Source organism: Myotis myotis, unplaced genomic scaffold (assembly GCF_014108235.1).
Source record: "Myotis myotis isolate mMyoMyo1 unplaced genomic scaffold, mMyoMyo1.p scaffold_m19_p_17, whole genome shotgun sequence".
Classification (NCBI taxonomy): Eukaryota; Metazoa; Chordata; class Mammalia; order Chiroptera; family Vespertilionidae; genus Myotis; species Myotis myotis.
In genome coordinates this window covers 42,122,917-42,149,680 of record NW_023416321.1, presented here as the reverse complement: position 1 = coordinate 42,149,680, position 26,764 = coordinate 42,122,917, and the positions used below count along the sequence as shown (strand labels likewise).

The 26,764-nt window shown below is 53.1% G+C and overlaps 1 protein-coding gene across 6 annotated transcripts in view; it reads left to right on the top strand.

The window, feature by feature from the left end:
- Positions 1-26,764, top strand: part of GAS7 (growth arrest specific 7) — a 204,752-nt gene that overhangs the window by 127,122 nt on the left and 50,866 nt on the right. For all 6 annotated transcript variants that reach the window (XM_036341608.1, XM_036341604.1, XM_036341609.1 and 3 more), the window contains one exon: positions 24,590-24,667. In XM_036341608.1, coding sequence (XP_036197501.1) covers positions 24,590-24,667 — 78 coding nt within the window. The remainder of the gene's footprint in view (positions 1-24,589; positions 24,668-26,764) is intronic.

Here is a 26,764-nt window from a genome sequence, read left to right as displayed (position 1 = left end):
TGAGCAGACCTGTTGCAGGCCTGCGGGCCTGGGCCTGGCAGAGCAAAGCCAGCTAACAGCTCTGCCCTCGCCATGACTCCCCCGGGAAACTGCCACGGGGGAACAAAGGTTAGAAACGGAGAGTTAGGCTTGGTGGGAATCATAGACGTGTGTGCCAAGGCAGAACCTGAGACCTACTGGGGGCTCAGTCTTGGCTTCTCTCTTCCCTCGGCTGACGGCCGCCTCATCCCACCCCCAGGACCACCCGTAGGGCTGCTGACTGAGATCCACTCGGAGGGTCCCGGTGGCAGGAGAGCCAGCCGTGGTGAGAGGGAGCAGCAGAGAAGGCGGCTGGCCGCTGCTGCTCGGCGGCCAGTGTGGTCACGCCCCCTGGCACCCTGGCCCTCCACGGGCTCGGGAGGGGTGTTCTGGTTGAGTAGGTAACCAGGGTTTCTAGGAAAAGGGAAGTAGGACTACTTCTGACCATTCTAATCTTACGCTTCCTCAAAGCAAACATGAGCAGCTTGGCAGTTATCAGACTTTGAAGTGTCAGAGGAAAGTGTGTTTTGGGCAGCTCCCCACAATGCAGAAACTGGACCATATGACCCTGAGATCATCAAGCGTTGGGATCTGGGGGGAGGGGGTGGGGGGAGGGGCGTCCTAAAATCAGCCTTTGCGTGTGTGTTTTGAATTAGAGAAGAGCAGCCCTAACCGGCTTGGCTCAGTGGATAGAGCGTCGGCCTGCGGACTGAAGGGTCCCAGGTTCGATTCCGGTCAAGGGCATGTACCTTGGTTTCGGGCACATCCCCAGTAGGGGGCATGCAGGAGGCAGCTGATCGATGTTTCTCTCTCATCGATGCTTCTAACTCTCTATCCCTCTCCCTTCCTCTCTGTAAAAAATCAATAAAATATATATTTTTTTAAAAAAGAAGAAGAATTAGAGAATAGCAGCCCTAGCTGGTTTGGCTCAGTGGATAGAGCGTTGGCCTATGGACTGAAGGGTCCCACGTTCAATTCCTGTCAAGGGCACATGCCTGGTTGTGGGCTAATCCCCAGCAGGAGGCATGCAGGAGTTAGCCGATCGATGATTCTCTCTCATCATTGATGTTTCTATCTCTCTCTCCCTCTCCCTTCCTCTCTGAAATCAATAAAATTAGAGAAAAATGTATTCTCAGCAAAAACTTCAGTGAGTGCAAAAGTATTTAAATAAAAAATTTAAATCCCTGGTCCAGTTCCCTATTTATCACATATTCTTCCAGATATTCATATTTTCTCACCTTCTAAACATATGTACAGCTAGTCTTTCTAAAAGATTGGAAAAACGATCCATGTTGTTTTGTAAACTTCTTTGACAGTGTACTGTGGACATCTTTCTATACTTGGACATTTTAGCCTAACCCATTTTTAAAGATAGCCGTGCAGTAGTCCATTGCTAGTGTGTGACATTAGTTTAACTAGCCCTTCTTTATTAAGGGGAAATTCAAGTCCCATTTTACATTAACAAACAGTGTCTGGCAGCTTTTTTCTGAGGCCCAGATTTGAGCATATGCCACCGGGTCAGCACTTCTGTGAGTTCTGGGATATAGTGATTGCAAGAGACTGTAGGCCAGGGCTCAGTAAACTTTTTCTGTAAAGGTAGTATACCTTTTAGGCCTTGAGGCTCATATAATCTCTATCACAGCCCCTCAGCTCTACCACTATCATGCTAAAGCAGCCGTAGACAGTACAGAAACCAAGGGGTGAGGCTGTGTTCCAATAAAGCCTTATTTATGGACACTGATGTGTCAATTTCAAGAACTGAAATAGTCTTCGTTTTAACCATTTCAAAATGTGAAAGACGATGTTAGTTTTGGAGTCACAGGCTGTATGTCAGCAGGGTGGGCTGGGGTTGGCCGCAGGTCCAGTTGGCTGCCGACCCCACTGTGGTCTCTGTCATCTGCAGTAGGAGCGGCCCGCCTTCCCCTCCCCTTCCTTCTCTCATGTGCTCAGGGTAATCCTGGCTCCCTGGTCCCGCATTCTAGACACAGGCCAGTTTTATCCACTCATTGTTTAATTCATTCTTCAGCTGTTTGATTGAATTGTTCACTCAGCAGACGCTTGCTCAGTGGGCCTCAGATCTGCTCCAGGCAGAGTGCTGAATGCTGGGATATGATAAGAATCAGTCCCTGCCCTCTAAGTGCTTCTTCTTATAGTGGAAACAGAATTTAAATGAATACGTATTTGATAACCATTCTGAGCAGGACCTTGAAGGGGAAGCCCAGGGTGTTTTGAGAGCAAATTCATTTGAGACCCTGGAAGTCAGAGGAGGCTTCCTGGAGGAGGAGGTACCCTTCAGCTCAGATGGGGAGGATGAGGAAAGGGCTGCCAATGGAAATGCCCTCCTGATAGCAAAGAGTTAGTCATGTTTGGGGGGATTGTCTATAGACCGTGAACATCATGTTAGGGATTCTGCTCCTTAGTCTAAGGGGATGGGAGGCCCGCCTGCCTCTCTGCTCCTCTGGAACCCTCTCTTAGGTGGTTTTGTTTGGCTGCTGGGCTGCTGTTTAAGTTACTGGATCTGCCTGCCTTTCTGCAGGAAAGGACCTATTAGAATAGCTGCTTGCTCTTCTCACACTTGCATTATCTGACCTCCTGACACTTGTCACCTCGAGCTGGGCCCGCTGTATCCAGCTTTCTGCCCTGACTCAGGCAAGCACCACTGCCCAGGAGGCAGATGCCACCAGGGCCCTGCTCTAAGCCGCCCGGCCATTCCTCTCTTCTCATCTTTCCCAAGTACTCCATCTCCCCTAATCCCTAATCAGTTCTTTCGCAGAGGCTGCTTGGGCACAATAGGCGTCTGTCCCCGTTTTTGTACCGCATGCAGATAGCAGGCATTTAAAGCCCAGTTTACATCTGTATTGCCAGGCTCTGGCAAATCCACTTATTTCCAGTCCACTCGGGACTTTATGTGCGGGGATTGTCACGGCGCTTGTCTGGGCTGTGGGGATACAAAATCCAAAGAGAGGCCATCTCGGCCTTCACAGATCGCAGTTCTCATGGCATCAGACACACAGACACCAGCAGGCGCTGTGGGTGTTCGCATGGGAATCTGGGGCTCAGGGAAGGGAGTTGTCAACTTCCTCTGGGTATCAATCAAGCCTTCCAGGAGGGGGCGCTGGAGTCGGGGATCCAAGCTGAGGTCTCTGCATGCACAAAGGCAAGGCCTCAAGGAGAGGCTGATGTGTTTGGGAAGGAGCAGAGAAGTGAGAGAGGGGCTTAGGGGTCTGAGCCATGAAAGACCCCCTGGGGCCCTTGGAGGCCTTGGGACTTGGCCCTGTGGGCAGTGGAGACTGTGGTAGGATCCAGAGCCGTGTGTGACATGATCAGGACATTGTGGCAAGACTGCTTGTGCAACCGAGGGAAGGGTTTAAGACAGCGAGCACGGAGCCTGGCAGACTAAATGAGAAGAGAAGTAATGAGGTCAGCTCCGTGTGCACCGCTGGCCGGAGAGGAGGAGGGAGAACCTGTCAGGGGGGATGCTCCAAGTCAGGGCACGGAGAGCGCTCGGATGCCTCCGAGTCTTCTGCCTCATGTGCCGCAGCCATGCAGTGAGGACAGGGGATGGGGCCGGGGATGGGGGGGTGGGGGGTAGGGTGGGGGGGCGGGCAGGGCAGGGGAGCGGGTTTAGGAAAAAGAAGGTGAATCCACATAGAGCGTGTTCCTTGGGGGACATTCGGGAGAGATGGCGAGCATATGTTTGGACGGATGGGTCTGTGACTCAGGGGACATCTGGGCCAGCGGTGGGGACCTGGGGATTCTGTGGGTGCACCGCTTGGCAAGCGGAGAGCAGAATGGATTTCACCCCTACATCCGCTTGGCCTGACGCTGCGGTACAGTGACCAACCTGCACGACCGCAGGTGGCCACCCAGAGTTTGCATTTCAGCATCTGAGAGGTGACGTCATGGGATCACAGGTCACCCAGGGCAGCCCCAGGGGAGAGCCTTCAGAGCAGACCGCAAGGGAGGGGCAGCGAGACTGCAAAATTGTCAGATGTGCGGAATCCCAGAGAGGGCGATGGCAGGAAAGGCAAGGGAGCGACGGCTGTCAGCCAGGGGCAGTCAGACAGACAGACAGACAGACAGGATGAAATACGGATCAGCTTCACAGTGGGGGGCTAGTTAAATCACTGGGGAAAGCAAAGGCTAGTTAGTAGATAGTGTTGGGCCAGGTGGCTAACAGGAAGTTCCAGTGGGTCGTTAACGTAATAACGTTCTTGTTTTCAGTAAGGCCATCACGCATGCTTTTTATGAGACTTTGGGAAGTCCCCATGCCCCCTGCTGCTCCATGCTGTGGCTCGCCAGAGCGTTTCGTCATGCAGGCTGGCCCTGAGCTCAGGCCAAAACCCCAGGTAGGGGTTCGGCTCTCAGGAAATTGCTTGTCCCCCACTGTTTCAGAAATTGCTTCAGTTCTCACCAAAAGTTGACTCAATGGCCAAAAACTTGGGATTGTATTTAGTTCTTAGATAGTGAGCTGTTATCAGTAGGCTGTCCTGTCCAGGGACCTGAACTGGTGTTGGGGTGGGGTAGGGGGACTACTATTTGCACAACAGATGATCCCTTGTCAAGAGATGTAGTAGAACGTTATTTGTTCCATTCATAATTGGAAGGCCAGATATGCACATGTAATCACTCAACAGGAAAATATGGTTGTAGCTGTTCAGGTTTTCTTTTTGGAGAGATGCTGCTAGACATTGTTTAGGATATATTTTACCATGTGGACATTACAGGCCAGTAATGAAGGCCAAGGTTAGTTTTGTTTATTAATCTATGAATCATGATTTTACCTCTTTCCTATTAGTCTCTGTGCACTTCAAATCCAGTGGTTGTATTTATTTTATCTGGGCCTTTCATTTCTGAAGAAAGAAGGTTATTTGAGGGGTAAGTCATAGTTCTCTTTCTCTAGAGAGCAGAGCCTGAGGCAAGAATTAAGCGTTAATGTCTCATTTAGGAGGTGTGCGCCCTGAGCAGTAAGAGCCGGTGAGAGAGGAGATGAAGGGAGATGCCCCCACGCACTGGTGGGTGTGGCTAGTGAACCACAGAAACCAGCGGGTCCCTCCGCAGGTGCGCTCCCTCTTGGAAAGGGTGAGAGTCCAGGTGAGAGCAGGGGTGTTCAATCTGCTCACCTCCCTTTCATCTATTTCCCATTGGCCAAGCTCACCCCTTGCAGATCTCTTTCCTCACGCTTTTGGATTGTCCCACCTGACCCCCAGCAAACTCTCAGAAAGCCTGACTCCACCCCACATAGTGATGTTTTATCCAAGGTCATCGTGAAGGTCAGTGGGGCGCGGGCGAGGTGTCAACCAAAACAGGAGGAGGCGGGTGGTGGGAATAGGGAGACCCCAATGCCCGTGTCCTCATGCAGAGACGCCCGTAGAACTGCGTGCGGTGGTGTACACCCCTCTCCCCTGTCAGACATCCATGAATTGATAGCTCATGGGGTTCCAGCTGCCAATGACTTTTAATCATCGAACAGAGGAGTTGGCAGGGTACAGCCCTCGGGCCAAGGGCAGCTTGTAGCTTATTTTTATAAATGCACTTTTATTGGAACACACCGTGCTCTTGCGTTTACACATGGTTTAAGGTTGTCCTGGCATGACGATGGCAGAGTGGAAACCACGTGACTCGCAAAGCCAAAAATACTTACTCTCTGTCTCTTGAAAGAAAAAGTTTGGGGATTCCTGGTCTAACAAATAGAATCGTTCTTTTTACACATGAGGAAACGGAGTCCTCCGTGTGGTAAAGACTAAGTCACCTGGCCATTCATATGCCAGGATATGCCTGGGCCCCCAGTCTTCTGATGTTTGATATGTTGGCCTCATCATTTAGGAGGATGGGCATGGGGGCGGGTGTGGTGACTTACTTAGCAGCAGGGGAGCTGAGTCCATAGATTAGTAGAAAAAATTGTCTGAAGTAACACTTATTTTTAAGGGAAACTTAACTAGCCTGTTAGAGTGTCAGCTGGAACCCGGGAGAGCTGGGAATTGTTTTTAAGCTCTTTTGACAAAGAATCCATATGTGTAAATGTTTTATTATGTTTGTGAGTGAAAGTTTGGAGGATTAAGCCAGGATTTGAGCTTTGGGGTTTGTTTGCCAAATAGTTGGTTGTTTTCTTGATTTCTTGTTTTAATTTTTCATTAAATGAGTAGATTCCCATTTAACTTTATCACACCAGGAGCTAATGTGAGTTTCTGGATCAGTTTCCGATAGAGCACTTTTAAAAGCATTCTTGGAGCTTTTCTTTGTTACAAATAATTGGATACTTTCCTAGCTCCCAGGATAGAGCAGCCCTGATAATTCCATTAATAAAAGTTGCCATGAGAAACGTCTACACCCCAAAAACATCGATTTAGTTTCTTCTGTCCATCTGTGTTGCACAAACGTGAGACTAAAAAGATGTTTCACTTGGCAGGTTTGGTTGATTGAAGTGTGTGCGTGTGCGTGTGTGTGCGTGCGGTCATGAACTTTGCTTATTTTGGCTTGATTTTTTTCTCTAATGGACTCTGAGTGGAAAGCTGTTAGACCTTAGAGCTTACTATTAATCTCTTCTGTTTGGGGTTGTGTTTTCTCCCAGAGATTCCACTTTGATTTGTAGTGTGAAGTTAACGCTTGAGTGCACAACACGCCCCCCATTTCTCACCAGTTTTTAAGACCGATAATCTCTTGGAATCTTGGCAGATGCCAAGTGGGTTAGAGAGTCGCTCTCACTGCCAGGAAGTTGAGGATCCATAAAAGTCAAAAGACAAAGACAGCAAGTATTTTATTGTTGGCTGTATTCTAAAAAGCTGTTACTTTGAAAATGACTGCTTTTGAACTTTCCTCATTGTCTGGTGGGTGGAGTCACTGATAAGCAGCAAATGGCTTAGATATGAAGTGAAACAAAAAGAATGTGGAATGGGACCCAGCAGTTCCACTCCTAGATATATACCCAAGAGAACTGAAAACATCCATGCACACAAAACCTATATATGAGCCCTAACCGGTTTGGTTCAGTGGATAGAGCGTCAGCCTGAGGACTGAAAGGTCCCAGGTTCGATTCCGGTCAAGGGCATGTACCTTGGTTGCGGGCACATCCCCAGTAGGGGGTGTGCAGGAGGAGGCAGCGGATTGATGTTTCTCTCTCATCGATGTTTCTAACTCTCTATCCCTCTCCCTTCCTCTCTGTAAAAAATCAACAAAATATATTTAAAAAACACACACAAAACAAACCTATATACGAATGCTCACGGCAGCATTAATCATAATGGCCATAAACAGCTTAAGTGTCCGTCAGCCGATGACTGGAAAACAAAATGTGGACCATCCCGGCAACAGGACCTCAGCCATAGAACGGAATGAAGCTCTAACACATGCTACAACACAGACGGACCTTGGAAACATCGTGCTAAGTGAAAGAAGCTAGACACAAAGCCACATATTGTATGCTTCCCTTTATGTGAAATGCCTAGAATAGGCAAATCTGTAGACTCAGAAAGTAGATTAGTTTCCAGGAACTGGGGAAGGGGTGAATGAGAGTGATGCTAAGAGGTAGGAGGTTTCTTTTTGAGGGAATAAGAATGTTCTAAAATTAGGTAGTGGTGATAGTTGTATGAATTGTGAAATATACCAAAAGTCACTGTATTGTGTGCTTTTATTTTTAATATAGTTTTATTGATTTTAAAGAAGAAGGGAGAGGGAGAGAGAGATAGAAAAATCAATGATGGGAGGGAATCACTGATCGGCTGCCTCCAGCACACCCCACACTGGGAATTGAGCCTGCAACCTGGGCATGTGCCCTGACGGGGAGTTGAACCTTGACCTCCTGGTTCAAAGGTCAATGCTCAACCACTGAGCCACACCAGCCGGGCCCGGCAGTTCCATTTTTAATGTTTTTAGGAAACTCCACGCTGTTTTCCATAGTGGCTGCACCAGTCTGCATTCCCACCAGCACTGTGCTAGGGCTCCTTTTTCTCCACATCCTCGCCATCACTTGTTGTTTGTTGATTTATTGGTAGTAAAAAAATTTGTGCTCCGTGGTTGATGCGAACCCGTAGATTGGAAAGGCGACTGTAGTTTCTAGTCTTTATTCTTACCTGTATAATTGAATGTATGGCAGGTTTTATAATTTCAAAGCTTTTGAATCAATAGTTCTTTTTATAAACCTCAGCATTTTTGCTATTTTAAAAACACCCGTGGCCCAGCAGGTGGGAGGTCAGTGGTTGAGCATCAACCTGTGAACCAGGAGGTCAAGGTTCGATTCCCCGTCAGGGCATATGCCCAGGTTGCAGGCTCGATTCCCAGTGTGGGGTGGGCTGGAGGCAGCCGATCAATGATCCTCTCTCATCATTGATGTTTCTGTCTCTCTCTCCCTCTCCCTTCCTCTCTAAAATCAATAAAAATATTTTTATTTAAAATTTTTAAAAACACACACAAAAAAACACCTGTGGACTCTGGTTTCAACTTTGATTCTGGCTGAGGGTAAGTCAGAGAGGTTGGGGCTTATGCTAATTTTATGTTCCTGCTCTGCGTAGCACTCTGACATGGGGACAAAATGAACACCATCCTGCCTTTGAGCCACTCAGCGTCCACTGAGACAGTCCAGCCTCGATGGGGAGTGGTCATTCTTCTCCCACCTTTCTCTCCCCGGAGATTTCACCTCCGCTTGGTTGAGAAGTGTGTGCCAGAGGACAGTCTCCGTGTTGTCACCTTCCTTCCCACTGCACAACCCGTAGCTCACTTGTTTCAAGTGGCAGGATCTCTGCGAGTCATTAGATCAACCAGTATTCTTAGTTAAAAGCCGAACGCAGTATAGGATGACTGTGAGTTGTGTGCCCTTCAGAATGACGTTCGCTTGGTTTGCACTCTTTTTAAGCAGTGCTGGTCTCCAATGACTGGATTCTGGGGAAGCGGCATTATGGTGCCTCTGTGTGTGGTGGCAGGGGTGACGGTCAGGGCAGAGTCAGGACCTCCAGGTCCTGGTGGGCTGTCCTGCAAAGAATACGTATAGCGGATGTCCCATGGTTGGTGGTCTTGAGGCCACAGCCTGTCCGCAGAAGCACCTTATGCTGTGCACGCAGTGCTTCACAATGTTCAACCAGTTGTCAGCATTGGAATATTGGGAGGTTTTTCACAGATGCCTGAATACTTGTCTTCTCTTGAAAAATCATGAGGTGTGGCCACCCTGGACCCACCGACACCCCTGAACACACCTGAGTGGAGCTGAGAGGGTCGACACTACCCTGATTTTTCTTATATTCATGCATTCATTTTACATGTCCAGTTCTTGAGGGCATTGACTTTGACCTGTGTTCAGACAGAGCCTCATGGATGTACACCAAGTATTGCAGGGGAGAACTGGCGTGAGGCACACAGTCAGAAAGATATCTTATAAATGCATTGAAAATCGGAGATTATGGGACCAGGTAAGAGAATGAAGGGTCCAAGGAGACGTGGCTAACGTTGGTCCACAGATCTGCAACATCAACTTCAAGAGAAGGACCTTCAAACTCAGCCCCCGCTCTGCCTCATTCCCAGAGCTTTGAAATGCAGGAAATTTATACAAGCCTCCAGGGACTTGTATAAGGCCTGTGTGCGTGTTGGGAGGGCAGGAGCCATGGGAACATGTGGCTACGACTGGAGGTTAGGGTGTGCAGGGAAGGGCATCTGGGCAGATATAGCCAGTGTAGCTGTTTAAAGGGTTAGGTCCCTTGGAGTCAGTGGAACGCCTAGCAAGATGGGCTGTAGGTTAATTTCTGATGAGTGAGTGGGCAGGGGACTTGTGACTTGATTATCAAGCAACAAGTGTTTGCTCAAAGCGCCAGCTCTACTTATGTACTTGGATGGCTTCGCGCAGGGGTGGTGGGCAAACAGTGCCAAGGGCTGCAGGGCTGCAGACAGAGAGCTCCCTGAAGCGGAGAGGGAGTGCCAGGTGGGACTTTCCTTGTGGGCTGCAGGCAGTGTTCTTTCCTATGCAACCAGGAGTCATAACACCAACGTGCCCTTCGCCCCCGTGTGGGAGTTTGCCTCCGTGTGTAATGCTGGCGCGCTCTCCTGAAGACAAGATCTTTATTATGGAGGGAGGAGCATGGAGCGGGGAGCAGCTCTTTTGTTATTTCGGTCCCAGTTGGATTCCAGAGAAGGCAGCACTCATCCAAGAGGCGTGGGAGGAGGAGAACGGGGTGAGGCGTTAGTCATGCAAGACGCCTGTTTACTGGGAGCCCCTCCCTGGTCGCCGGGTGCTGGGCTGTGCATGGGGCACAGAGACCCCACCCTGCAGGGTCCTGCCATCCTTGGACAGATCGTAAGCTGGGCCTTGCGCCCAGCGGGCCCCTGGGCATTCCTGCTGAATGCAGCTCCTGCCCTCTTGCCAGCCGTGGGAGCTGCCTCGCTGTGTGCCCAAAGGCACCCTCAGCCCGAGAAGAAATAGCTCCCTTAGCCAGGAGAGGGGAGGATGTTATTAAGTGTCTAGCAGGGGAGTGGACTGGAGGGGTCCTGCTCCCTACCCTGGCTTTAGCCCTGAGTGGCCCTTGTGGGGACCTAGTGGAAGGCTTGGTGACTGGGGGCTCTTGGCGTGGAAGGTGGGAGCAAAGTCCAGCTGGTACAGAACATTTTCATCATTTTCACAAGCAGCCTGTCTGTACACGTGTGCTCTGCCAGGATGCCATCTGGCCCGGGATGCCTTCGGTCCCTGATGTCGGTCTCCTTGGTGCCCCTCTGGGCCCTGCCACGGACCCAGACCTTCTGCTGCTGAACCCCCCGATCCGTCTGCCTTTTGTTTATCTAGACTTTCCTGCCCCCAAATGAACTCCATGTGTTAGCTCAACGTCCATCCCGGCCTCCTAACGCCCCCGGCCAGATCCAGCCTTTTGCTTCCTGGTATGGGATGAACCATGCACCCCTCCCACCAAAGTTGTCCAAGTCCTGACCCCCAGTCCCTGTGAATGTGACCTTGGATGAAGGGCCTTTGCAGATGAAGTTAAGATGAGGTCATGCCGGAGCAGGACGGACGGGCCTGACCATAGGTGGGGCCCTGACCATAGGGAACTGGCCACAGAGGGAAGACAGTGTGAGGACACGGGAGAATGGCTACGAGCCAAGGACTGGCCAGGGCCCCGAGGGCCAGGAGAGAGAGGCCTGGAACAGATGCTCCCTCACATCCTCAGGAGGAACCACCTGCTAACACCCGCATTTCAGACTTCCGGCTTCCAGAGGGGTGACACGATGGCTTTAGTTTGCGGTATTTGGGGGCAGCCCCTGAAAACCAGTACACTTCCGTGCCCCAGCCCAGCACGCTGCTCGCGGTTCTTTGGATGCTGCCAAGCCAAGCACGTGTGTGTGTTCCCCTAGATGCCCCGCAGAGGCACAGTCTGTCACCTGCACCTGTGGCACCTGGTCGGAGGGTCAGGCAGCAGCATCAGCAGGGGAGGTGGCTGCCTTCAGCTTGTCAGCGTCTCCGTGAATGGGGGGTGGGCTCTGCCTTAACACAGCTGCCTGGGTCCCAGGTTCCGGTGGTTCCCAGAGGAAGTGCCGAGCTTTCATCCAAGCTTCAGAAGGGAGGCCCACCAAGCAGGTGGCTGGCAGGTCCTCCTGTGCGGCTCCTGGCAGGTCCCCAAGAGATCGTGGCTGGAGGTGACACCCCCTCTCTGCGCTTCAATCAGTCCTCCCTCTGTGATTCCCCGTCTCTAAAAGAGGGCACTGAGCCGGCTTTGAAAGCCCTTTCAAGCCCTGTCTCTCCCTGAGGGCCAGACCGTAGTGGCCATGCAGACAGGGCTGCATTCCCTGCCACCACCGGTCTCCATCCCCGATTGCCGCTGGCTGGGGTGCCCTCTGCTCCTCTGCTCCGTGATCACCTTGGCATTCATGTGTGGGCGGGGGAGCTGCTTGGCCGGAGTGGTGGTTTCTGAGCCCAGGGGTTAGGGAGGACTTTTGTTTTCTCTCTTGCTCCTGTGTGTCTCCCACTGGCTTCTCCAGGACCTGTACTACTTTTGTGAGGAGGGTGAGAGCAATTTCTCTGAAATAGAGGGTGCTCTCTCTTGCTTTCCCTTCCCCAGCGTAGCATCCCATCCGCCTCTGCTCCTCTACAGAAGTGGCCTTGAGTCCCGGGGTTTCATCCAGGGCTGAGATGCACAAACCAGAAGCTGAAAGGGCCCCGAGCAAACCTTTTTACATGGTGTGAGGAGCACCAGGGCTTCTGGGTCACGTGATCTCTGCCACAGAGGAGGAGTGTGCCAGGCTGGGAGTCTAAGAGACCCCCTCCCTGCCTGCCTCCTTCCGGCCTCACCTCACTTGCTTCCTGCTGCTGGACTATAAATACGATAAGTGTTGGTGGGAGTGGGGACACGACAGAAAAGGGTAGCACGAGGACAGCGGGGCAGAGCCTCGGGGACGGAGCAGAAAGGGTCAGGGAGCACACGGTGCTTTTGTTCACCATGTCCCCGCCCGGCTGGCTCAAGCCTCACACACCAAGAGTGGATTCTTATTCCCAGGTGTGCAAATGCAATGTCGTCTCAGCTGGCGGGCTTTTGAGCCGGGGTGGAACCCCCGAGAGGCCTCCATGGCAACCTGAGTGTTTGTGGTTCTGAAGGAACCTCTTCTTTGCTCTCAGAACATCTGCCCTGTTAGGTTCACTCTTCTTTTTTTGGGTCTCTCGGGCCAACTTAAATAGTCACTGTGGTTTCCAGCAGCAACACCTGCTTGGAGGAAATGGCATAAAGCAGTGGGTGCTTTGAAGTCAGAGGAATGTGTGGGTTGTTTTCATTGTTGTGCCTTTAAACAAACTTTTTTTTAAGGGCTCCACCCTTAACACCAGGAGGAAGGGTGAACTGTTGCAGAGAAATCTGCCCTTCCTTGTCTTCCTCTAGGCCTCTGGTTCTCAAAGTAGGGTTCCCGGACAGCAGCATCAACATCACCTGGGAACTCATTAGGAAGGCAGGAGCTCAGGCCTCCCAGAGCTAAGAAGCAGAAACTCAGGGCTGGCCCCCACGCCCTGCTCTCCCAGTCCCCTAGGTGGCGCTGGTGGGCTCCGAAGCCCACCTGGGAGGCTGCTCTGTAGCTTTCCACCTGCTCCCTAAGGAGGCTTTCAGGCCTCTTTGCTCATGCAATTCCCACAGATTTTATTTCATTCAGCTCCAAATGTGCCTATTTCTTCCCCATTTTGTGTGGTCACCTCTATCCGGAATGCCATTTCTCAATGTTTGGAAATAGCTTCTTTTGCCCAGCATTTCTGTACACTTTTTGCGGTGTCGGCCCATGATAAGGGCTCTGGGGAGCCACTGGGGCCCTTTGCACCTGGAGAGCTGGCTGGCCTTCCCCGGGTCCCAGCAGTTGGAAGGGCCTCAGCGGCCATCCCTCAGAGAAATGATTATTTCTATTTCCAAAAATAACCCCAGCTCTCTCTGACAGCTTTCCTCTGTCTTGTGAAAAGCAACACTCTTAGGGATTCTGAGCTTGGTTCCTAAACGGGAAGTCACACCTTTTACTGGAAAGCCTTCTAAATATGGATCAGCAGTGCAGGGCGACTGAAGTTCATAAAAGCTGTTTCTCAGGAAACAAATCAGAAAGGTGACGCCTGGGTGGGCAACGCCACTTCCTGGGAGAGAAGCTTCCGGGCAGCTGAGCGTGCGATCTCCACACCGAGGGTATGGAAGACCCTCTGGGGCATGTGAAGAAGCCACGGTTCAGCTTGTTCACGGAACATCCAGACGGGGGTCTCATGGCCTGGGGGCCGGCGTTGGCCGGGTACGGGGCAGTGCAGTTTGGGGATGTGGACGTGCAGGGGCTGTCTTGCTATAGGAATAGAGCCTACTCAAACAGCTTATGAAATAGCCATTTTAGAAAGACAGGGTGTCTCAGAGCAGCCCCCCTCAGAACTGGGAAACCCAGTGTTGAGCCGATCGTCCCGCCCCGTGTCCGGGCCTTGTGGTGTCTCATGCCCCCTTTTCTGGGTTTGCTCCAGACATTTATTTAGGTTTTTACTCTGCACACTTGCCTCTTTGCATTAGCAGCTGTTTAGCAGAAAATTGTCACTGACAGTGGGAGCTGCTCACCCCATGTCCTATTCTCTTACAGTGTGCGCTGGTCCCTACTGTGGCCGAGTAGGGATGCCCCTGGGATGGGGATCTGCACGGGGGGGTGGGGGGGCACTCTGGGGTTTGGACAGTTAGAGCAGGGACCTGATCATGGGTAGTTCTAATTCTTCTTGATGTTTTGTAATTCTGATTGCGATTTTTTGAAACTCTGTTGTTATAGAGTTTTAAGAATTGGCCAGCAGCACATGCTGTGCAATCCTTCAGGGGTTTTCCGCACGCATACATTTACTTAGGCCTCCCTTGGTGTACCGAGAACCCTCATGCACTCACACTCGCACACTCACACTCACACACTCACACACTCATTTTTTAACTCAGCCATGGGCCATGTGACCGATCGTAGTTCTAACAGCTGCTTTGAGCGAGTCTTCATTCATCAGCACTTAGTGAGCATCCACTGGGCTCAGGGCCTGGCGGACAGGCAGACACGGACGGACACAGCCCCTTCCTCTGAGCACGTCTGCAGGAGGGATGGGCTTGGAAGCAGGTGCTAAGGCTGAGGTGGGAAGAGGTCAGCCGGGCTTCCAGGCAGCCTGGCAGCCCCCGAGGGCAGCGTGAATGCTGGGAGCCCCAGCTCCTCCCCAGCCTGGTGCCTGCACGGTTAGCGGTCAGAACATCTGAATGGTGTTGACGGGGAGCACACAGGACCTTGAGGTCACCTGGACTCTCCCAGGTCCCGCCAGCAGGACAATATCCTGTCGCCCTGATCTGTCAGCTCTGTCTACCCCGGACACCTGGGGACAGGACTGCATAAAACTCATCCTTCTTGCCCTAACTCAGGCCTTTGCCCTCCAGGATGTAAGATAAGGCTTCGTGCAGGAGGCGGGTCCTGTGCAGCAACCTGCTCCCCCTCCCCCTCCCCTGCCAACCTGTGCCCGCTCACTAGGACCTTCCGGTGCCTTTTCCCTCCTGTCTTCCTTCTCTCTCCTCTTCGCCCCCTGTTCTCGGAAAGGCTCTAAGGCAGGGGTGGAGAGCCTTTCTTCTGCCCAGGGCCACGTGGATATTTATAACATCATTCTCGGGCCATACAACGTTACCAACATTAGCTGCTATATTCGGTCATTTAATTAACTCACCCCTAATGCCTCAGCGGGGCCAGACCCAGTGATTTCACGGGCCTGATATGGACGTTCCCCACCCCTTTGCTCTAAGGACTCAGTCACGCTAGAGGGCTCTGACAATCTATTCTAATTGGCAAGTCCCCCGGGAACCATTGCAGATAACACAGCCTCATGTTGAAGTTGGGGTTCTCTGGGGGACAGCTATGAACCTGATAGTTATCGAAGGTTGGGATGGAGGTGGTGGGCATTGGGGGGGTCACCCCCCATGGCCACTGTGCATCTTGCTTCTCACCTTGCTGAGCCTACGCCTGACCCAGACCCATGCCCTGGGATTTTGTCCATCTGGGCACCTCCCGGGCTAAGGCTGGTTCCCGCGACCGTGTTACCACGGCCTCTGCCAGCTTCCCCCCTCTGGTTAGTCACTGAGACTGCTGGTTAAGATGCTGGCTTCTGGGTTCCACCCAACACCTGCTAAACCAGAATCTGGAAGCGCAAGGTCTGGGCATCAGTGTTTTTAACGAGCGCGTTCCTGGTGAATAACTACATTTGGGAAGCGGGACTGGAGCTCTGCCAGGAACCTGTGCTTAGGTTTCAGATCCCGAGTGTCCAGGCTTTAGTTTCAATAGATTTTCCTTCTCGGCGTCTACTTACAACATTCTTAACCCTAAGACGGGGGTCCTGATATCTGTGAACTGGCAGTTGGCTGCCAGCATCTGTCGGCTCAGTGATAAGGCACCTTTTTCCCACATTGAGGTCAACCCTCATTTCCCCTCCACCCAGGTTCAGGGATCCCAGTGTGTCTGCCCAGGTGCGCACACTCTCAGGAGGCTGGTCAATCGGGGATTGAGGGGTTGAGAGACAGGCTCAGAGAGTTCAGGCAGCCCCCTCCCCTCTCTGGAGCCCCCCACCCCCACTGCTCCTGGCCCTGCTCTCCCCAGGCCCTCTGTGTGGGCTGGAGCCAGTCCAGAGCTTGCTTCAGGCCAGTATCAACGGGCCAGGGTCTCGCCAGCCTCTCTCCTCTGTGAAATCGGCACAGGCCCTGCCCCACCTGGATCACTCGGCTGCGTAAGGATCCTCTGAGCTGCTGTGAAGTGGGAAGAAGTGGGGACCCCCTGCAGCTCAGAAAGGCTAAGAAGGTTCTAGCACCACAGAGGAACCCCTCCTCCTTCTCCCTTTGGGGTGGGGGGGCTCTGTGAAGGCATGGAGAGAAGGATGGGGCAGGAGGGGCTTGGAGGGTGGAAGTTGGGAAGCAGAGAGAAGGGAGGAATGGCGAGGGTTTGGTTTTATTAACATCCTTATGTTTTGAGGGCTCACTGTATGTCAGAGACTGTCCGTGCCTCTAACTATTCATCCCACCACGGGGCAGCTATGGGTTACCCGCTTCAGCTTGAGGGAACGAGGCTGAGCCCACGGCCCTGTGTATCCAGGGTCGACCTGGGATTCACACATCTGTGTGTGTGGCGCCAGCCCCGGGCTCTCAGAACTCTAGGTGGCCTCAGCATATTCAAGGGCAGCTCGCCATCCCATTTCCTCACCTGTGACAAGTGGAGTCCTGGTGTCTCCAACCCCCTCTTCCTCCGAGAACCAGAAGTTACTGCTCAGGGAGTGCCCCGGGTCTGCAGGGCTGTGTGCTGGGAATTGGGGGTGTCAGCTACCCCTCCCCACCCTGTCCCTGGCCAGGCTGGACTCCTGTCGTGCATTTCTCACAGGCGCCCTCGGTGTCCCAGTGTCCCGGCGCCTGGCTGGGTCTGTTTGCAGAAGCTGGGCCCGGGGAAGTCTCTTGCTGCCTGAGAGAGCGGTCCCAGCCCATGTCGGCAGCACCCGGCTGTGGTCAGTCCCGGGCGGCCCTGCCGAGCGCAGTCCTTCACTGGGACAAGCCTCTAGGTCCTCCCACTGGCTGAGAGCTCGCCTGCTGCCCCTTCCGGAGGGTCTGTGCTGTGTGTGGACAGGTGGGGCAGAGTGGAAGCCCTGTGGGGGGTAGGGGGAGGGCAGGAGTCTGGATGAAGCTTCCCAAGCAAGAATCTCCCAGTCCAGCTGCCCTTCCTGATGGTACTGGATCATTCAAGAAGCAACTTCAGGCGCGCAGAGTCTGAAAGCAGCATGGGAGTAGGGCTCCAGAGCTGAGGGGGTCATTGCCTGGGCACCCCTTTCCCCAACCCTGCCTGAGACACCCCAGATCCACAGTGTCCGGGCCCCTGGTGGGGGCAGAGCTGCCAGTGCCGCTGCAGCGTGGTGAAGGCCCCTGGATGGGCCGTGCCCCAAGCGTGGCACACGGACCAGTCCTGCCTCTCCCTCTCCCTCTTCCTGAGTTTGTCTGGCCTCTGCAGGAGTGACAGGCTGGCCAGGCAGAGGCGGCATTCTCAGGTGACCCAGCTGGGCGCCCGGCGTACTGAAGGCGCATGTCCGCTACGTCCCGGAGCCTCCTCAGTCGCAGGTCCTGGCACAGCAGCAGTGGATCCTGTCACTTCTGTGCTCCAAACTCTGCAGTGACTGTCCCTATATTCAGAATAAGAGCCAGTCTCACCATGACCTTGAAGACCCCAAGCAGTGGCTCCTAAACCTGGGCGAGCACCCAAATCACTGGGGGGCTGGTGGAAGCATAGGCCACAGGGTCCCCCCTCAGAGTTTCGGATGCAGGAACTCGTCTTCTTAGGGCTGAGAACGTGCACATCTGACACGTCCCAGTGGATGCTGTGCAGCTGGTCTGGGGACCCCACTTTGAGAACCATGGTCCTGGGCGACCCATTCCAGCCCGTTACTTCCAGCCTCTTCAGCCACGCCATCCTTCCTGCTGCTCTCTGAAGATGACAGACATGTGCCTGTCTCTGAGCCTTTTCATCTTCTGTTCCCTCGGCCTGGAATTCTCTTCCCTCAGATATGTGCGTGGCTTGCTCCTCCATTTGTGCAGCCACCAGCTTCCTACGCGGCCCCAGTGCCCCCAGGTCCTGTCGCACACGCCAGTGTGAGTCCCTCACCTTCTGTCAGGGTTGGGCTGTGTGACCCACAGAAGTGGGAAGTCTTCACAGCGAGTCAGTTCTGAGGCTGGATTATAAAGACATCTCAGCCTGCGCCCTCAGGGCAAGCAGCTGCTGTGTGTGTGTGTGTGTGTGTGTGTGTGTGTGTGTGTGTGTGTTTGCCCGCAACTTTGGCTCCTGCTGGTGGCCAGGGAGCCACCTGAAAGTGGTGCCTCCAGCCCCAGTCAAACCCTCGATGATGTAAGAGATAATGGATGCAGACTGCAGCCCCATGGGAGAGCCCGAGCCAGAAGTGCCAGGCTCAGCCGCTCCCGAGTCCTGACTCACCGACCCGGGTGACAATGAATGCTTGTTGATTTAAGCTGCTAAATTTAGGGTAATTTGTGATGCAGCAACAGATACTACTAAATGTGCCTTTCTCAGCAAGGCCTTCCGAAGCCACCTGACCAAATTATATCCCTTCCTAATAACACTTCTTACCCCCTTCTCTGCTTTATTCTCTTCAGAACACACCACCCTCTAACCCAGCCTGGGGAAACTACGGCCCGCGGGCCGGATCCGGCCCGTTCGGCTGTTCTATCCGGCCCATGGAGCCGAAAGAGCGGAGGGTTCTCTTGCTCTCCCCTCCGCTCCTTCACCAGCAGCAGTGTTAACATGTATTAGTTCACACAAACACTCCATCCATGCTTTTGTTCCGGCCCTCCGGTCCAGTTTAAGAACCCATTGTGGCCCTCGAGTCAAAAAGTTTGCCCACCAATGCTCTAACCTAACATGTCTTACATACTTATTACCTGTCTTCTGGCATGACTTCCTCCCTTCACCCCCATTAGAAATATTTTAGATTTCCTTTCATCAAAAATGTTATCCTGTGTATAATAAAAGCCTAATATGCTAAGTGTCCAGTCGTCTGGTCAGCCATTCAACCAATCAAAGTGTAATATGCTAATATATGCTAAGGCTACTCCACTACTGGCTATGACGTGCACTGACCACCAAGGGGCAGACACTCTGACCGGTAGGTTAGCTTGCTGCTGGGGTCCATCTGATCAGGACTGAGTGAGAGGGCCGGACATGCCCTGGAGCCCTCCTGCAGTCTCTTCCCAGCTGGCCAACCTCCCTGGCCCTGATCATACACTGGTGGGGTCCCTTGACCTGGCCTGCACCCTCTCGCAATCCAGGCTGAGGGACTCCCCCTCCCCCTGACCCAAGTGTACCGGGCCTCTAATATATTGATATTCAAAAATACGATAGTATCATGACCATTAGAATGCAATTGAAGAAGGAGGAGGGAGTTTGCCCTGTCAAAGGCCCTGCAGTGTCTTCAGTGCCAAGAACAGTGCCAGATACAGTGCCAAATATATTAATAATATATCTATGTGTAAAATCATCTCTAATAATAAAAGCGTAAGATGCTAATTAGACCAGACATCCTTCCCACAACCTTCCGGATGAAGCTGGGGCTGTGAGAGAAGCCTGGGTCCCAGGTGCCTGCCAGCAGCCGGAGGAAAGTCTGGGTCCCAGGTGCCAGAGGGAAGCTCATGCCAGCAGCCAGGGGAAGGAAAGCCTACTCTTGCACAAATTTCATGCATCATGCCTCTAGTATATTAATAATAATATAATCAATAATATAACATTAAATATGTATGATATTTAGATTATAAATATTTCTAATGTTTATAATAAATAATTTATTATACTATATAATAAAAGGCTAATATGCAAATCAAGGAAAAGGCAGAACGACCAGTCACTATGATGTGCACTGACCACTGGGGGGCAGACGCTCAATGCAGGAGCTGCCCCCTGTGGTCAGTGCGCTCCGACAGGGGGAGTGCTGCTCAGCCAGAAACCAGGCTCACAGCTGGTGAGTGCAGCGGTGGTGGTAGGAGCCTCTCCCACCTCTGTGGCAGCACTAAGGATGTCCAACTGACAGCTTAGGCCTGCTCCGCAGAGAGCGGGCCTAAGCCATCAGTTGGACATACCCCAAGGGCTCCCGGACTGCGAGAGAGCACAGGCCAGGCTGAGGAACCCCCCGCCCCCCTACCCCCCAACACACACACACACACACACACACACACACACACACCAATGCACAATTTTTGTGCACCGGGCCTCTAGTATTATTATAATAATTTATTATAAATTTATCATATTATATTGAATTAACATAATAATACTAATTTTGCGGTGGTTCTCCAGTAGAGAGTGGTGTATAGACTCAAACAGCTCAGTTTGGCCGCAGCTCCCAGAACCCCCAGCTCAGAGCTCAGAGGTGTTGGTGTGGCTACCCTGGCGGACTTGGCTGTCACACTGAGTCCCAGCTCTGCTCTTTCTCCTGAGGCCTCAGTTTCTTCCACAAAAAATAGGAACAATAGCACCCGTTTCATAGTGTGTTGTGACCTCTGAAGGAGACACGCAATGTGGGGGGACTCGAGGTGGGCCAGGCACAGAAGGAGTCTCAGAGAGGAGTAGTTTCTCATTTAGCTTTAGGAAGGGGTTAGGCATATCCTGCAGCCAGAGCCCCCTAGTGGTAAGGTGATTACAGAGCCAGGGCCAAAGAAGCACTGGTGCTGGAGGGGACCAGAGGCTTTGGCTCTGAGGGTCCTCGGACAGCTGCACAGGCCCTCCGGGTGCTCACCCAGCTACGCAGGCTCTCCGGGTGCTCACCCAGCTGCGCAGGCCCTCCGGGTGCTCACCCAGCTGCGCAGGCCCTCCGGGTGCTCACCCAGCTGCGCAGGCCCTCCGGGTGCTCACACAGGTGCGCAGGCCCTCCGGGTGCTCACCCAGCTGCGCAGGCCCTCCGGGTGCTCACACAGCTGCGCAGGCCCTCCGGGTGCTCACACAGCTGCGCAGGCCCTCCGGGTGCTCACCCAGCTGCGCAGGCCCTCCGGGTGCTCACCCAGCTGCGCAGGCCCTCCGGGTGCTCACACAGCTGCGCAGGCCCTCCGGGTGCTCACCCAGCTGCGCAGGCCCTCCGGGTGCTCACCCAGCTGTGCAGGCCCTCTGGGTGCTCACATTGCCCACGGCTCCCTGCAGCCGACATTCTCAGAGGCTGCCCCCCTGGACCGGGGTACGGGGCTCCTGTCGTTCTCCTGGGACTCACCTTCCTGCTCTGGGTAGAGGACATGGCAGCGCAGCCTCATAGAAATCGAGCTTCCAGATGAGGAGGGACAAGAGCTGGAGAAGGGGGCAGTGGGGCTACCGTCAATCTAGGAAAACCTGAGTCCAGAAGGCCCTCCTGGTGAGGAAAACAGGGGCCAGAAGAGAAGCCACAGTGGGGGCCACCACCAAACAAGGGAGAGAAAGAAACAAGAGGTGGGGGAGCAGAGAAAGTGAGAAACCCAGGAAGAGGAGTCTAAAAAGAGGCAAAGAGGAGGGGACTACAGGAATCCCAGGTTCCAGCCAGCACCAGAAAGCTGCATTTCCCCTGGGCTGGTACCTAGGGTTATTTCACCGGATAGCCACTGGGGGCAGCAGAGAGTCACCCCACAGCCAAGGGAATGGGCCCATCAGGAACAGGAGTCCACTGGCCTGTGGGTGGGGGATTAGGGGACTAAGGGGTGGCTCACAGGTGGGCTTAAGGCAGATCCCCATGACCAGCGTCCCAGGCCCAGGAGCTGGTTGCCAATGCCTCTAGTGAAGTGATGGCGAACCTTTTGAGCTCGGCATGTCAGCATTTTGAAAAACCCTAACTTAACTGTGGTGCCGTGTCACATAGAGAAATTGTTTGATATTTGCAACCATAGTAAAACAAAGACTTATATTTTTGATATTTATTTTTATATATTTAATACCATTTAACAAAGAAAAATCAACCAAAAAAATGAGTTCGTGTGTCACCTCTGACACGCGTGTCATAGGTTCGCCATCACGGCTCTAGTGTAAACAGGACTCGCCTTGACAGGGGGAACGAAGGCCAGAAGTGACTGTGGAGAGTTACTTCTCCCTCATGCACTGTTCATTGTTAGTGTTACTATTGTCTTAAGGAGGGCACATCTGTGGCCTGAAATTTACCTCACTTTCCACCTTTCAGGTGTACTTCCTCTTTAAAAGTTCTGTTCTACACGGGGCAGCCACGGAGAGGAAAAGGACACCCCTCGGAGGGGAAATGGCCACTTCTGGCTTGTGGCCTCGAGGGCTGGAGTGGCAGCCTCCCTCGCTGGTCTGATCCGCAGTGTGTGTGTGTGTGTGTGTGTGTGTGTGTGTGTGTGTGTGTGTATGTGTATGTGTGTGCGCGCGCTGGGCCACCCTGGGGTCCGTGGTGGAGGCCTGAATGAGTTGGAGTTGCCTTTAGGAAAAAATGTGTCCTCGTGACTTGGGTTGGACGGGACTCTCTGAGAGAAGGTCTCACTTCTTCCACTCTGACTGTACCGTGTCCCAGAGCCTCTGGGGCCTGCATGGCAGCGACTCTGTTAGGAGTCTGGATGGTCACCTGGAACCCCAGGAATGGAACCCCAGAGAATGCAAAAGGGCTTCAATTCAGAGTAACATGGCCAAGCTGCCATGCAGTTTTGCTTTGGCTTGGTCAAGGGGCCTGGCCTGCTGTAAATGGATTAGCGAGTCTTTTATTGCAAAAGACCTGGAAATGGCTCCCTCCCTGTGGGTGGTATGGTCATCTGGGGCAGCTTTTCCTGCTACTGCTGAGGTCACGCAGCCAGAGCCCTGGTGGTCTCTCCAGATGTCTGCTTGGCCCGGCCTCACTCCGGCCCCGGGCTCACAGTGACTTTGTGTTTGGTCAGAGCTGGCCAAGACCAGGACGGGCAGGGACAGATCCTTCAGGCATCTGCATTGTCTCTGCGGCAGCCCTGGTGGGGTCTCCACGTCTTGGTGTCTGAGAGCCAGTCAGCACATGGGTCTTCAGATTCTAAGATCACCAATCAAAGCTCCAGGGCAGGAGGACTGAGGCCTAAATGACCAGTTAGCCCAGCCCAGTCTTTCTGGGTTAAGAATTGGAGGACCAGAGAGGCAGAGTGTCTGGCCTTGGGCAGCACAGCAGACATAGAGGCAGAGCTGAGGCAAAAACCCAGTTCTTGTGCATCCTGATGAAGAGAAGTCATTGAAAGAGTTTTGCTTGTTTTTATTTTTAATATTTGAGACAATTGCTTTTTCAGGTTTAGGATTTTTTGATTAACTAATGTTATATTCATACATTGGACTCACTTTATTTTTTTTATTTTTATCTCTTTTAATCCTCACCCAAGGATATGATTTTTAATGATTGATATTTAGAGAGAGAGGAAGGGAGAGCAGGAGAGAGAAACATCTATTGGTTGCCTCCTGTACACACCCCAACCAGGAAATGAACCTGCAACCTTTTGGTGTACTGAGCAATGCTCCAACCAACGGAGCAACCCGGCCAAGGCCACTGGGCCAAATTTAAAAAGAACTTCATGCTAAGCACTTGTATATGGGCATGTGGCCTGAATGCGAGGACTGTCTTGGGTAGATACCGTTATTGACCTCATTTCCAGAGGAGCAAACTGAGGCACTGACAGGACAGTTAGTTTGGCCAGGGTTACACTGGTGGTAAGAGGCAGAGCTGGGATTCGGACTCGGGCACTGTGGGGTGAGGAGGTAAGACCCCCTACTGTGAGTAGGTCCGAACCTCTAGACTACCTGGCCCCTTAGGTGATTTTGGAAAGATACTCACAAAAGCCTATTCATGAAAAGAACATGCGGTATGCTTTTGTTCTAAGGAACAAATGGACAGATAGATACCAAGTGTTGTGATGACCTCCAAGTTGTAGGGTTATGGGTGACATTTCTTCGTTGTGGTTTTCTGTTGCACCCAATGTTACGTGGTAAGAAAGTTCTATTTCTCATCACTAGATAATTTGATCAGAAGCCTGTTCCTAGCGGTGAAATGGGTAAAGTAGTGCTCAGGGGACGATAATATAGATGCAGCCACGGCTTTGCTCCTGGCTGGACCGAGCAGCTGGGCACCGGAAGGGAGGCCAGCCTGGCCGGCAGCTGTAATGCAAACAAGACGTAGGGCGGGAATCACCCCCTTTGACAGAGGACCATGTCTCCGTGCAGGCCCCCAGGCCAGGGCTCTTTCCTCTGTGCTTTGGGATTTCATGTGACAATGGCATTTGGGGGGAATGCCCAGTGGGCAGCTAGGGTTCCAGGACCAGAGACAGAAGGGTTCCAGGAGGCCCATGAGTTGGCAGCCTTTGGGGATAAGAGCGGGAGGGGCCCTGGGGGAACCTTTCAAGGGATCCCAGCTGGAAAGCCACTCCTTCTGGTGCCAGCTGTGGAGAAGGGTCCCCAGCAAAGAGAATTCTGTCGTCATGGGAGGTGGGAAGGGTGTGGCAGCCCAAAGCAGGCTCCTCGTCTCTGGGTTTAGGGAGGAAGGTGACCGGCCAGGACTATTTTTTTCAGCTCTGATCACCTACTGGTAGTTCTGCTCTGTCATCCTCTCAGGTTCTACTTATGAAATTCTGAAAGCGATTTTGTTTCTTTCTCCCACCAGAGACCACCTGGGAGCGCCCCAGCGGTTCTGGGATTCCGGCCAGCCCTGGCACTCACAGGAGCCCTCTGCCTCCGACAGGTACTGTGCACCTACTGCTTTGGGGTCAAGATTGGCAAGGTCAAGACTCTGGATCCCAGGGTCTGAGGAACCAAACCCAGGGAGGGGCCTGGAGGGAAAGGAGGCCCTACAAGCCTGTTGCTTCACCAGATGGTATTGCCCTGGCGGCACCAGCAGCAACCTGATAGCTCACCTCACTCCCACTCAGGTGCTTAGGCAGGGAGTCGGCCCTCTGTCCTGGCGGGCTCCAGGCCAGCCAGACACGAGAAAGGAACCCAGAGTGGTCCACGCAGGCAGGACAGGGGCCCGGACCGAGGAGCCCGGGCGCGTAGAGGTGCCAGGCGGGTACTGCCAAGCCTGCTGTGCTGGCGGAGCTCGTCGGGGAACTTGTCCTCTGAGTCAGTGGGGTCGCCTCTCCAAAGCCTGCTGTCCTGATGCTGTTCCCCGGCCGCATCCTGTCCCTTTCCCACTGTTTGTGGCTTCGAAGGAGGACCGGGGGTGGGGGGGGTGGGGAGGAGTTGGCTCAGACCCCCTGGGCCGAGGGCTGGGTGTGACAGATTCCTGCCTTTCCCCCGACAGACACAGCAAGAGCCCAGTCTGCCCGCCCTGGGCTGGGTGCTGCGGCTCCGAGTGTGGCCGGGGAAGCTGGAGAGGGGGAGAGGGTCAGACTCAGGGATGAGAACTGGCCCGGTGGCCAAGGTGTTAGGCTGGGTGTGCCGATGCCCACTTTGCCTCCTCTGCCCCTCCCTCCGGGGGCCCAGGGCAGGGTCTCCCAAGGGGAAGTCCGGGCAGCCTCAGTCTGTCAAGTTCTCTACCAAAAAGGGCTTTGCCGTCAAATAGGGTTGGAAACCTCTTCACTCCCCTTCGGAAACTCACGTGCACAGCAGCGTCCCCAGGGCTCAGAAGGCTTGAGAGGAGACGCCCCTCTAAGGCGGCTTCTGTCCTTTGCCTGTTTGAAATACACATGGCAGTTCCCGCTGTCTGCGAGGGGCGTGCTCCACCACCCCCTTGGATGCCTGAGATTGCATTTAGTATCAAACCCTGTATATACTGTGTTTTCTACACATACATATGTACATACCTGTGATAAAGTTTAATTTGTAAATTAGGCACAGTAAGAGATTAACAACAAGAACTAAAAACAACAGAGCAGTTAAGAAAATGGACTGTTATAAAAGTTGCACGAATGTGGCGTTGTCAGTAAGGTAAGGGTGACGAACACAGCACTGCGGCACCGTGACAGCCCGTCGGCACCGTGACAGCCGCCGGAGAACCGAGTGCTAAGTGACTAACGGCGGGAGCACATACCACGTGGAGACTCCGCACAAAGGGATGGTCACGGAGCAGGGCGGTGCAAGGTTTCATCAAGCTACTCAGAATGGCAAGCAATTTAAAACTACGCATTGTTTCTGGAATTTTCCACGTAACATTTTTGGAGCATTGGAACCATGAGGTGGGGGACACCCTCCTTGCTTGTTAAACTTCTCGGGCTCTAGTGCAGTGGTTCTCAGTCGAGGAGTTTTTGCCGACTGGGGGACATTTGGCGATGTCCGTCGTTTTGGCAGTCACCATTCGTGGAGGTGCTACAGGCACCGGTGGGCTGGGGCCAGGGATGCTGCTACCACCCACAATGCACAGGCTAGCACAGCTCCAGCACAAAGCATTACCCACCCCGAATGTTAGTAGTGCCAGTTCAGGAGCTCTGGTCCAGGGTCACCCAGAACATTGGGTCAGCGCCGCTTAGGGTCACTGGGCGACTGACCACAGCCATTGCCATGAGAAGCAACGCAAAACCCACTGAACCCCAGTCCCTTGATCTGAGACCCACTTTTTGTTTTTCCCCCACATTTCAATATGGGGTCGGATAAAAGTAGGCTTACGGTTGTGAGCATATGGAACACAGAGTTTATTCTTGCATAATTATTTACAATTACTGTACTACTAGAGGCCGGTGCCCAAATTCGTGCACTAGTGGGGTCCCTTGGCCTGGCCTGTGGGATCGGGCCAAAACCAGCTCTCTGACATCCCCCAAGGGGTCCTGGATTGTGAGAAGGTGCAGGCCAGGCCGAGGGACCACACCAGTGCACGGTCGGGGCTGGGGAGGGACACGGGAGGTTG